The following is a 12607-nucleotide window of genomic DNA, read 5'->3' as shown; positions in this document are numbered from 1 at the left end:
GGAATAATTTATTGCACGTTGCTTTGAATAAGGAGTTGTATGTCCCTTTCTCAGAAAAGGAAATAAATAGCACACAGGATTACGCAATTTCTCTGGCTGGCCACATATGCTGCTATCACTTTTTCCATTGTCAGTGTTTCTCTCACCTCTAGAGCATTTCCTTTTAAGAAATATCCACACTGTCCAAAATCAGATCAGAAATCCTTTGAGGACAAGACCATACTTCATCCTACATTTGTCCAGCACCTGGCCCAGCAAGAATGATTGACCACAGCTACAGCAAATAACCCTTCTACAAACACAGAAGTAAGACGGTCACATCCAAACAGAGGAGCAGCTCCTTCCTGACTTTTCAGGTATTTAGTATTCACAACTTCAGGAAAAGTTTCAGAAAATATTAACTTGCAGCTGCACACTACAGTTTTTCACATTGTCTCAGTGACCAACACATGAAAGTCCTCTGAAAATCTGACCATTTTCTTTTCATTTCTATGTAAAAACAGTTCCCAAATGTTTTGGAGCTTACAGTCAAAGCCAGGGATATCTCCTCCAAACAGCTTTCTCAGGGCAGCTAACAGGAAATCAGATCTTGGAGTTTGAAGACCCCCAGTAGGTTTAAAGGGGGGGGAAATAAAAAAGAACCAAAACAGAAAAAATCCCAAACCAACAAAACCAGAAAGGAAAAATAAATTCTGTAAGATACCTGAAAGCTTTTTCAAACTTTCCACTGACATCACCACTGAGGTGAGACTCAGGTGAGCAGCAATTCTATTGTGAAGAGAAACAGAGAGCATCAGCTGCAGAGAGAGCAGCTAAAAATGGCATTTCTGGCATGCATTTTGTTATGAAAATGTCTTCCTTGCTTGGTGAGGAGTGTGGTTTTTAGAAGCTGTGCAAGCAGTCCTTCCCTTGCCATTTAAGGCATCCTCCTGCAATGACAACACACTTGTTGACATCCACATTGTAAATGGTTTTCTTTCCAATGTTAACACAAAATCTTTAACCAGCTACTGCACCAAAATTTTTTCTATTTATTCAGGACAGTGCACAACTGCATCTTAGCAGGCCATTGAGCCCAGCATTAATTGCACCAGGAAGACAAACACAGCTGTTGTTTTTTTATTAACTTTTGGAATAATTGATCCATATATCTTGCAATTTTTGTGTGACCTTTTCTCCTGAACTGTTCTATGATTTCTAATTAATTTAATGCATTCTGTGTTGATTCAAAAGGCATCTGTAGGTGAGTTCCATAACCGTATACCTCTATAAATAATGTTTTACTACATATTAAAACTTAACTACTTTATCACTTCAAAATCCTCATGGCCAAACCAACCAGTCTGCAGAAAAGTATAAAATGCTAAATTTGGCAGGCCAAGCAACACTGGATTTTATGAAAGTTTCATGTCTGAGTGTTATAAAACCTTGATCCGTTACTGTTACCGTCAAGGTTAAACAACTCTCTATATATTTCACATTCATTTCCTTGAGCTGCCTCCCTCATATTCAGCACCATTCCACTGTAAACCTATTCTAAACTGTAGATAGGAAGCTGTCACTGGCTTAAGCTGTTACTATTCCTACATTTTGTTTCTAAGAGCAAGAGTATTGGATGTCTCTCAGAAACATTTATTTCTAAGTCATTTTATTACCAAAGACAGCAAAATCAGAAATGCTACATATTTCTTTCTGCTCTTTCACATCTTTCCCCCAAATCTTTCTTACCTCAGACTAATACACCAGACTGCAGGTGTGTGGAGGTTGTAGAAAGATTTTTCACTTTTGTTGAGGCAGCACAGTTGAGCACAGAAGCATTAATGAAGCTGCAAATGAAGTCAAGCTTTTTTTCTGTACTTGTTAGGCAGTCTGAAGTATCCCAAATGTTACCCTTCCACTCACACATACTGCACAGGCATGAACAGTCACACACTGTATTTTGGGAGGACGTCCCTTGGTATACACGACCTAGGGCAATAATTTCTTACTGCCATCAGGGACCAAATTAAAAAAAAAAAAAAAATCACATAATTTTAAAAATATATGTTTCATCATTTAAATTTTTCCAAGAAAGTGTGATATGAATTAAGACATCCTCCAGATACTCTATCCAAAACTCACTAAAACTGGAAGATTTCTTTAAGGTGTATACACACATGATTTTGCATTCATTTTAGGCATCAAAAGTCTATCTTAAGAGGTTAATCAAACTGCTGCAGTAGCAGCACTGGTCATCTTTCCTTTGATTATGTGAGCATAAGATTTTAAATCATATGCTGACAAAGCCGGCTTGGCCTGCACTTCTCTAGAGCAGGTGCTTAGGTTTATAACTACTACCACTGAGACTCCAAAAACGTCTCATTTACTAGACAGGCTTCCTATTGTATTTACCCTTAAATGTGGAGGATAACATGAAACCTTTGCAGCTGTGATCTGTTTAGCACACTTCAGCTCATCCACAGACACAGGAAGTAAAAGGCTGGTGGTCCTGTTCTAGTGTCTCAAGAACTTATTTATCAGCTTCAGTTATTTCACCCACATTTCACCCAATAATGGGTAAAATAGAGACTACAGTTGATGTGACCGTGTTTTACAGAATTTCAGATTTGCTGAAGTTAAGCACAGTATGGGTCGTTCTTACTCAGCACAAAAGTATCAGCTCCCCATTGACAACACCTGTGCTTTGGGACTGAGAAAAAGGTAGAAATTTATGAACAAGTCATTTGCTCCATACTTTTGCTTTCTTTGCTCACACTACCCAAGATACTTTAATGTACAGCCAGTTTCACCACATTAATTGCTGGTAGTTTACATGTTGCGAGACACAGGCATACCTGTAAATATTTAAAGAATTAGGACTCTACATTTTTCCAAAAGGTAAGTGTTACTATCTTCAGTTTGACAGATGATGAAACTGAGGTCTGGAGAAATGAAAGCAACACTTCACACCAGAAGTTTCTAAGACAACCTAGACTGCAGCTGACTTCTGTCTCTTAGATCTTATTCTAGAAGCCTGACTTGGCTTTCCCATTTATCTTACCCTATTTTTCACCTACATAGTCTTAACTGACAAGCCTCTGGAAACAGTTCAGGGCTTAATACTATGTTGGATATTCAATTCAAAGTTTTCAATATATATGATTACCTGGAAAGGCATCACTAGCCCTATATTTTTGTAACATCTCAGCTAAGGTTCTGTATTACATATTTTTCTGAGTATAAAAATCTTTCAACCCATATAGGACATATATGCTTCATTTAATGAACTACTATTTCCTTACATATTTTACAAAAAGCTTCATTGTATGGCTTCATTTCTCTATTAGACAGCTATTTTTATTATTTCTCTTACTGTTAGGAAAAGAATCTGTTTCAAAAGGCAATTAAAAATATTCCTCCATGGAGCCCACATTTTTGAAACAACAAAAAAGTCATTCATGCACTACAAAAGGTACCTCTAGAGCTCTTTGCGAGGCAGTGGGATTATGAATGAAGAACAGACAGATTGTAAGAGAAGTCTTTGAAACTAGAGAATAGAAACCTAAGCAAGCAGGCCAGCCGAGAAGGCACTGACACAGAGGGAATAACTGCAAGAACAGTACTGCAAAGTAGTGGTATAAAAGAAAAGAAGTGGATCCTGTTAGCTATACAACACTATGGATAATATAAGCTAGCACTGAAGTGCTCACAGCTAGTTTCTAAAATCCTGGCATTGAAGGCCCCAAACTGCTTTACTTGAAAGGGAAAAAAAGCCTCGAAATAGATAAAATGCTGTAACAGTTACTGAAACACCAGTGAAAAAGATCTGTTTGCAAGTGTATGGCTAGCCTGGAAATATATAAGGACATGAAGGCTGAAAGAACAGTCAAGTTGCAGGGAAATAAACAACTTTCGTAACTATCTGTTATTTTAATCTTGATATTTACAGGAGGAAGCCAGAGTTTTGCCACTCTTTAAAACTTTTCACCTTTTTTTTTTTTTTTTCCACAGAAGTGCTTCAGGGCTTAAACTGAGCTTTGAAGAGAGTCAACTACTTCCTCCAAAATATACTGGATGTACTTCGTAAGTCTGTCTGAAAGAAAAAATTGCTTGATTTCTAGTTACATATGATTTAAGATAAATCAGTGTGACGATGGGTATCTCGGGATGATGCAGAAAGCAGCAGAGCTCGGGGACAATCGCTGTCTCGCAGGCAGCGCTGGCAGTGACAGTGCCAGCAGCCAGCTCAGTGAGCCCATCTGTTCTGAGCAGGCACAAACACCCAGCCCAGCCCTGCCTAAGCCACTGCACTCCTGTAACACGGGTGCTCTGCTGGGCGGTCAGAGGATCTCACAGCCCAGAGCTGAACTCTTGCTAGCAAGCCTTGCCCAGCACTTCACACCTTCTTGCAGCACTTCTCATTCCTCTGCTGTCTTGGGTTCCACCCCCGTGCTGCGCTCTCCCTGCTTTAGCTCTCACCCTGGGACTGGCAGCAGAGGAGGAACAGCCTCCCAAAGAAGGGGGAATGACTCAGGGCAAGTCTGCCCTGCACAGGGCGGTGCAGAGATACTTGGGCTAACCACACCGGGTAGTTGACTATGTACAAAAAGTCAAGCCATGATGCAGAGAGGTCACTGTGGGGTTAATTTCTTCTGCCTTTCTAGTGGACCAGATTTATGCTTATGAATATTAACTCTTCAAGTAGATTGAGAATTTAAACAGAGGACAGAACATTTCCATGACTTGGTGTTCTTCCCTAACTCTCAGCATGATACACTAAATACCACAATGCAGCTGCACAGCAAAGAAAACAGAGTATGTACAATATACCCGCATCTTCAGTGTGGAGACTGCTGCTTGTTTAATGCATACACAGGCTACCAGACCAACAAGCAGTTTTGCAGATAGGTCATGGGAGTCAGAAAAACAGAGCTTGATTCCTGACACTCGACACATTTTGGAAAGTCACTTCATCCTGTTTCCTCCCCCCATTTCTTCTGCCTTATTTAATTATATCTGCAGTGTTTCTAACACATTTGCTGTTGATTTGTTCTTCAGAACCTAAATATGTAAGTTCACTAAATTAAAACTAAAGGAAGTAGTTCCAAATACCAAGCCACCAAGAGCTGGACTTTCTTTAGAACTGGTCTCTGCATGGCAGTATTTTCGGCTTTAGGTCTACACTGGTAAAATACTCTTAGTATATCAACATACTGATGTGAGTGAATAAAAATGACTAGAACATGTCTTTTCCATACTATGTAAGGAAGACCCATTAGTCCAGAACCAATGTCTCTTGTACTGTCTGCATCAACAGACATACTGATAGCACATCAACCATCCAGCCATCTGCTTGTTACGTTTGCACAGGTTTAGGTGAATGAGTAAAGAAAATCATATATTTAGTCCAAATCAGTATCTAATTTCAGTCCAGAATCCAAGCAGTTCAGCCAGAGTGCTGCTGAGCTCCAACCAACTTGTATCTGGGTTGTAGCTTAGGTATGACACCATAATGAAACTAAACTGCTTCCAGTTTAGCAGTTGCTTGTGTCTGGCCAGCCCAGGGAGCGAGCAGAACTGCAGGCCACCTGTGTGCACACCAACTCCCTGCCTCAGTTCATTGGGAATAAAGTACTGGGGTGGTGCACAATGTGTAAAGCAGGCAATTTGTTGTAAATGATTAAGAGGTCCCTGAGTGCAGGACTCTAGGGTATGCATTTCAGAAATCCTCAAATGCACCGCTATAACAAAAAGGAACAGTCCTAAACAGAACCTGCACTGGGGCATCCATAAGAGGACAACATCAGTGGTGATGCTCTAAAGCGTTTGCTTTCTTCTACCTTAATATACATTCTCCTGCCAGAGCAATTCCCCTTGTACTTTATCCTACTCATGAAACAAACCAATATTACTAAGTTCCACTACTTAAAAAATTAGGTTGGCCAGACTCTTTCCAAGGCGATAGACTGATCTGTGAAAAAGATTCTCACAGAAAATTGGAGCCATAGGATGAGCTATGCTGATCTCTCTGCAAAGAAAATGTAACACTTCCAACTGGAAACTTGCACAGCTGTTGGGCATGGAGACTGCACGGCCAGATTTCATGCATGTGCTGCTTTTGGCTGGGGTAGAGTTAATTTTCTTCACATTATCTATCATGGGGCTATCTTTGGATTTGTGATGAATCCAAATAATAATCCTGGGATGTTTTCATTACTGCTGTGCAGTGCTTACACAGTCAAGGCTTTTCCTACTTCTCATAACACCCCACTGAGTGAGGAGGTTGTGGGTGCACAACAAGTTGGGAGAGGACACAGTTGGGACAGGTGACCCACCTGCCTAAAGGGATATTCCATATGGCATCGTGCTCAGTATATGGAGCTGAAGGAAGGAGGAAGTGGGGACATTCAGAGTGATGGCATTTTTGTTCCCAAGTCACAATTACAAGTGATAGAGACCTGCTTTCCTGGGGATGTCTGAACACGTGCCTGCCCAGGGGAAGCAGTGAATTAATTCCTTGTTTTTCTTTACCTACAAAACGTTTTTTATCTCAGCCCCTGATTTTTCTCACTTTTACCCTTCCAATTGTCTCCCCAGTCCCACCAGGAGGCAGTGAGCATGCAGCTGTGTGGGGCTGTTACCAGCTGGGGTTAAACCACAGCAGCCCTCTTTGGCACCCAATGTAGGGCTCAAAGGGTTTCAGATAACAACAGATCTGATTGGAATGTGTTAGATGGAATTTACAGCCCTTGTGGCTCTTTGGCTGCTTTGGGCAGACTCCTGTGCTTGCCCTGGGCTTGATGCTTTACAGTTCGTTAGTGTAGTGCTCATCAGTGGCTGCTTTTTGCTTTCCCTGCTGTTGTGCTGCTGATCCCCTCACTCTGCAATGCCTGGGAACATTTTGAGGACAGCCATGAGGATGCACAGGGACTGGAACATGGCCAGGGAATCACTGCTGTTTCTGTGCTGCTGTACTGGACACACTGGAACTCCAGTGTGAACTGAAGTCAAAGGGACTGCAACCTGTGGAGGAGTCCACGTAGGAGCAGGATATCCTGAAGTTTATTTAGCCATTAATAAGTCCATGGCAGAGCAGGTACATCTTGAAGTGGCTGTGGCTGTGTCAGTGCCACAGCAGGTGCACCCCTGAAGGTGTCATGGCCCAAGGACAGGTGGGTGCTGCAGCAGGCACACCTTGAAGCACCTGTGGCTGTTCATGAAGCTGTGCTGGAGCACGTGAAATCATGTGGACATGGATAAACGCACAGCAGAGCAGGAACACCCTGCAGGGACTGCAGCCAGGGGCGAGGCCGTGTGGGGCAGGTTTGCTTTCTGCGGGGATGGTGGCTGTGGGTGAGGCCGTGCTGGAGTGGATCTGTTTCTGAGGGCACTGAGGCCCATGGACAGGGCCGTGCTGGAACAGCTGCCCCTCAGAGCCACTGTGGCACAACTATGGCTGTGCATAAATCCATGCAGCAGCTGGTGTGTCCCTGAAGAGACTGGCTCATAGACAAGGCTCTGCTTGGAGCAGGTACAACCCTAAGGGCCTGCTGCCTATGGATAAATCCAAGCTGGAATAAGGGCAAGGGGATGAGTTCATTGCACTGTTAAACCCGATAGGGAGTGGGTAAGAGATTGTAATAGAAATACCTTTAAATTGTTGTAACCCATGATTTGAGTTGCATATTATAGGAAATACTATAACAAGAACCACCCAAACCAACGGAGGAGAAGCCTTACAGGAAGCAGAGCAAGCACAGCAGGAACCCCAACAGAGCTGGCTTTGGTGCACAACAACCACGAAACAAACTACCTCTCCTGTCCTGAGTATGACAACATGGAGCCCACAGTCCTGGACTAAATGGACTCCGTGCGCAGGTGGTGGACATTTTATGCACACTTTGCAGTGGTTGATAGGCTAAGGGAATAATATCTGTGTATTATACCAAAGGATGGGAAGTCAGGTAGTGGTTAATGTTGTATTGGACAGCATGGGACATAAACGGTATGGGATACAGAAGAAATCCGTGTATTATCAACCCGGTTTTCAGCACAAACCCGAAACAGAGTCCCATGCTAGCTGTGTCCAAAATTAACACTATCCCACACAAAACCAGCACAGTGTGCCTGCTGAAGCTTGATACTTTTAAGTTGGAAAGAAACCATTCACACCCCAAACCAGCAAGCAATTATTTAGTTTCCTGAAATAAAGGAAGTGGCTCAGAAGTGGGTGAAAGCTTTTGAAAGCTGTCAGATTGCTAATACTTTTGTGAAGGAAGGGGGAACTTGAAATAATGATCTAATGGAAACAGTGCTTGTTCTGCTAGCATTTCTTTTTCCTAAAGTGAAGCAAAGGTGTTTCTCTGACTTTTTTGGCTTGGGTTAGGGGTTTTTGGGGGAGGGCTTTGGGGCATTGTTCAGGTTTTTGGGGTGTTTGGTTACCACTACATGTCTCTTTTCCTTATCAGAAAAATTAGCTGGATTCATGCTTTTTATTTGAAGGATTTAAAGAGTTGAAAAGGCCTTTGTGCAGGCTCTAAGTTCTTCTATTTTGTTTGGTTTAATGTAGTTTGATGCTCCTAAAAGTGGCGTGATGATTACAGGAAATAAGTGGTGTTCTATAGGATGTCTGAGCTTGTGGAGGAAGTCAGACAACCTTAAAATTTCTTCTGCTAAGTTTTCAAAATCACTAGATACAACAGTATCCAATATGATATATTGGAAAATAATTTTAGTAATGACAATAGAAGTCCCAGTGCCCACCCAACACTTACAATCAAGTGCCTGAAAACTGATTGCCATAGAACCAAGAACACCCTTTCGAAGTGCTGCTCCTCCATTAACAAACCCCTCCCTGGGAGACTGCCCAGTCTCCCTTGGCCACAAGGCAGAGCAATCTGCACAGCAAATATGGAGTATAATGGTTCTGTCAGCCTGACAGGAGAAGCAATCTCTGTGCCAAACATCATAAAAACAAGGTCTATGAAGTTGTGTACTTGATACTACAGCATGAGATTTAATTGCTTTAAGTGTAGTAGAGAGGAGTGAAAATATCATTTCCTTAAGGCTCTTCAGTTTAGTAAATGTAAAGAGGAACTGGCTCAAGTTAGTCTACTGTGTGTGAACAGGGAAAAATAACTATTACTTGAAATAAAATGCTATTACCCATTTATCGGTCTTCCAGCCCTCTCTGTCAGCTAACATGTTGACTGACTGTGGAGGTGGCTGAGAGAGCAGACAGTAGCCTGCCTTTTCTGAAGAAAAGGTAGCAGTGGGAAGTCTCAGAAGGACTTATAAAATGGAAAGTAGGACAGCAGATAAAAAAAAAGGACAGGAAAAGCAAGAGATTTTGTTCTTTTCCTCTACAGTGCAGCATTCACTTGTTTTCTTATAATATCCAGCAGCTATCAACCAGATTTATGCAGTGCTGTCTCTGTTCAGGGACTTTGAGGGACAAGAGAGCTAATGTTCAGGCTTCAAACGCTCTTCTTAGCTGGTTATCAACTAAAGGCAGATCATTTTGTTGCTTACATCAGTATAAACCTGGAGTTACTATAGTGACAGGAGGGTAGAAGCATGAATAAATTCAATGTAAATGAAAAGAGATTTCAGCCCTGAATATAACTCGCTGCCATTTCAGAAAAAATATTTCAAGCCACTTTTTAGGGTCAACGTTACTCTAGAGAAAAGTTTTTGTGTCTGCCGTCAACTATCCCAAATTACATTACTAGCTAAACTGATGGAAAATACATATGCATAAAATGTTGCATTTTCTTCTGATGAAAATATTTTCCTGCACATGGATACTTTTTTGTATTTTTATTAAGTATTACCTCGAGATTAATTGCTTTTCTTGCTACTCTCTTTATCTGTCACATCTAACATGTTTTGCAAGTTTGTCCTCTGGGGTTCTTTCTCTCATAGAAGTAAAAAACGTCAAGCAACAAATTCACCTGCAGTGAGGTAATTAAATGTTCCAAAGACTATTTAAGGGGCAATTTTTACAAAATAAATAAATAACGTCTATTTTACAAAATAAATAATTTACCAATTGTAGAGATTAGTTTACAACTTCTAGAATTTTTTACTAATCCTCCTGCAGTAAAAAAATCAAAACTTGAGGAACTGTAAGCAGATTCTGTGATCAGGGAGTGGCTAACATTGATGGGAAGATTTTTTCTTGAAGGATTTAAACACAGAAAACAAAGTATTGCATCATGAGATGAAGCCGAACATAAAAACTACATTGAACAGGTTCACATAAGAGACCTAAATGTATTCTTTTTCAAATACAACTACAAATGTGTGGGGTTTTTTAAATGGTTTGTGTAACTCTCACATAGGACCACGCAGAAGACATTTTAGCCTAGTACATGATGTGTCAGTCTTCCTGACCTAGGTTCTTACACCATTGCATACAATTGTATTCTAATTTCTGAACCAAGAATATATTTCTCCACTTTACAAAGCTTTTCATTGGTTTTACATCTACAGAGGATATTGAGGGATCAAAATGAGAGAAAAAAATACCAGTTGTGACCTACCTTTGAGAAAAGCATCCTGTCCCAGAAATGCAACACCAAATGCTAAGAGTTTAAGCCACAAAAACATGGTTATTTCTGGAAATCAGGCGTATCCTTATGAAACAGCATGTGTCTCTCTCTGGAAAGCAAAATAAATGTTATCTGTCTGCCAAAGAATTTCTTCACCAAACTTGAACCCAAAAGGAGACTAACTAGGCACATACATTGCACTGTCTGCTTATCTGTGAAGGAGTTGCTTCCTCTGTAACCCTAACTAACCACTCGCAAACTCGCAATGCACTTCAGTGATGTCAGAGACAATTACTTCTTCAAAAAAACTTCTTTCAGTTTCCAGGAAGTCAAAGGGGTTTTTCTTAAGTTCCTGCAGTAATACTTAGCTTCCTTAATTCAACTAAAATAGATTATTTTCAGCTATTTCTTTCTTTGTACTTAGGAGCTACACAAGATTTCACTTTTCATAGGACTGGATTTAGCCAAGTCATTTTTTCTCTTCATATGCACTTTTCTACTGCACACATTCACTGATTCCCTTATATGTTATGCATGTTTCTTGAGATTTCTGTTGAGAGGAAGAGAAACCCTAACCACGAGTCATGAAAACACTTGTTCTGACAACAAGGCCTTCATAAAAAGATGCATCCTCAGGTGAAGTAACTGATGATTAAATGAAAACCCTTTCAACATGGAGTTGAACTTGTTCTCTAGGAGTCCCTTCTAATCCTAAATATTTTGTGATTCTGTGGGATATATTTCTGAATCTTTCTACAAGGATGTCTTTCTGGGTATGACAGCAATACACAACAAATGGATAGAGGCAGTCTAATTCTGTTTTCTATAATGTTTAGAATTAGAGAACTCAATACCATTCTTAACCATGATTTTGCCGGAGGATTGTTGTCACTTTCATGGACTTGATGCAAGGTACACAAAAGACATCTTCCCTCACTGCATGCACTGAGGAAGTTCTCAACAACTTGGTAACAAATGCCCCTTATATAGTAGACTAAAAGGGGAAGAAATGTTGGGATTTCTTCTCTCATTTAAGATTTCTGAGGTTCTAAAAGAACCAGCAGAACCCTGTCATAAGACAGGTAAAGAAGGGAAGAGAATACTTTTGTGCTGCCTATTCATAAGTCCTTCAGAAACCTCCTAAGTATCACACAGGAAAACGTTGCACAAATTCACATATTAATTCACAAATTACCTGAGTGAATCAAACTCCTCATAAGATTAAACACATCTTCTACAATTTTGAGTCAAGTCCTACAGGCCAAAATCTTAGATTCCATTAAGCAGTATGTCTCTACACAAAGTGGCTGTAATAATAATTATATTGTAAATATGTTCAGAACAAAAGTAATACAATGACATTGCTCTGACATTCCAGAGACTCCAATTTTGATATAAAATAACTTCATCATCCTGGAGTTGTCACAAATTAAATTCAGACTATAGTTATACGTTGCTTGCAGCACCGACATCTCAGTCCCTTTTATCTTAGACAAAACCAGGATAACAGCATGGCTGAAGTGTGCCATCTGATGAGCGGAGTGCATGGCATCCTGTGGAGAATCTCTCCTAAAGGTTCTCAAAAAAACCTGGCTCCATTCCTACCTGACCTTCCCCAGCAGTTTTATACCACCTCCACTCAACTCCTCAAGCTGTGACCCCAAGACAAATTCCTGCAGAGTGGATCTTTTCTGGCTGTGTGATATTGACAGAGCTTCCACAGCACTGAAATATTGCAACATACCCTATCTGTTATTAGGGGAGAACATCACACACTCTAGTGATCACACCATTCTAGGTATACTGCTAACCATAAACCATCAACTGTTAAAGATTGATGACCAAAGTTACAAATTTACCTAAGAAGCACACAGAATTGTTGGAGCAAGTCCAGAGGATGGCCATGAAGTTGGTAAGAGGATTGGAGTACCTCACCTATGAAAACAGGCTGGGAAAGTTGGGCCTGTTCAGCCTGGAAAAGGTCATGTGGAGACCTCATCGCGACCTTCCAGTATCTGAAGGGGCCTAGAGGGAAGCTGGAGAGGGACTCTTCATCAGGAACTGTAGCGACAGGA

General features: G+C 40.8%; 1 protein-coding gene across 1 annotated transcript in view; it reads right to left on the bottom strand.

Moving 5' to 3' along the window:
• Positions 1-10826, bottom strand: part of PTPRC (protein tyrosine phosphatase, receptor type C) — a 61591-nt gene extending 50765 nt beyond the window's left edge. The window contains 2 exon segments of the mRNA XM_017729721.1: positions 10524-10641; positions 10727-10826. Of these exon segments, the coding sequence (XP_017585210.1) occupies positions 10524-10590 (67 nt within the window). The 5' untranslated portion in view covers positions 10591-10641; positions 10727-10826.
• Positions 10827-12607: the final 1781 nt, after the last annotated feature.

The sequence above is a fragment of the Corvus brachyrhynchos genome, unplaced genomic scaffold (assembly GCF_000691975.1).
Source record: "Corvus brachyrhynchos isolate BGI_N302 unplaced genomic scaffold, ASM69197v1 scaffold101, whole genome shotgun sequence".
NCBI classification, from domain to species: domain Eukaryota; kingdom Metazoa; phylum Chordata; class Aves; order Passeriformes; family Corvidae; genus Corvus; species Corvus brachyrhynchos.
The sequence above is the reverse complement of the archived record's forward strand: the minus strand, read 5'-3'. Positions and strand labels throughout refer to the sequence as shown.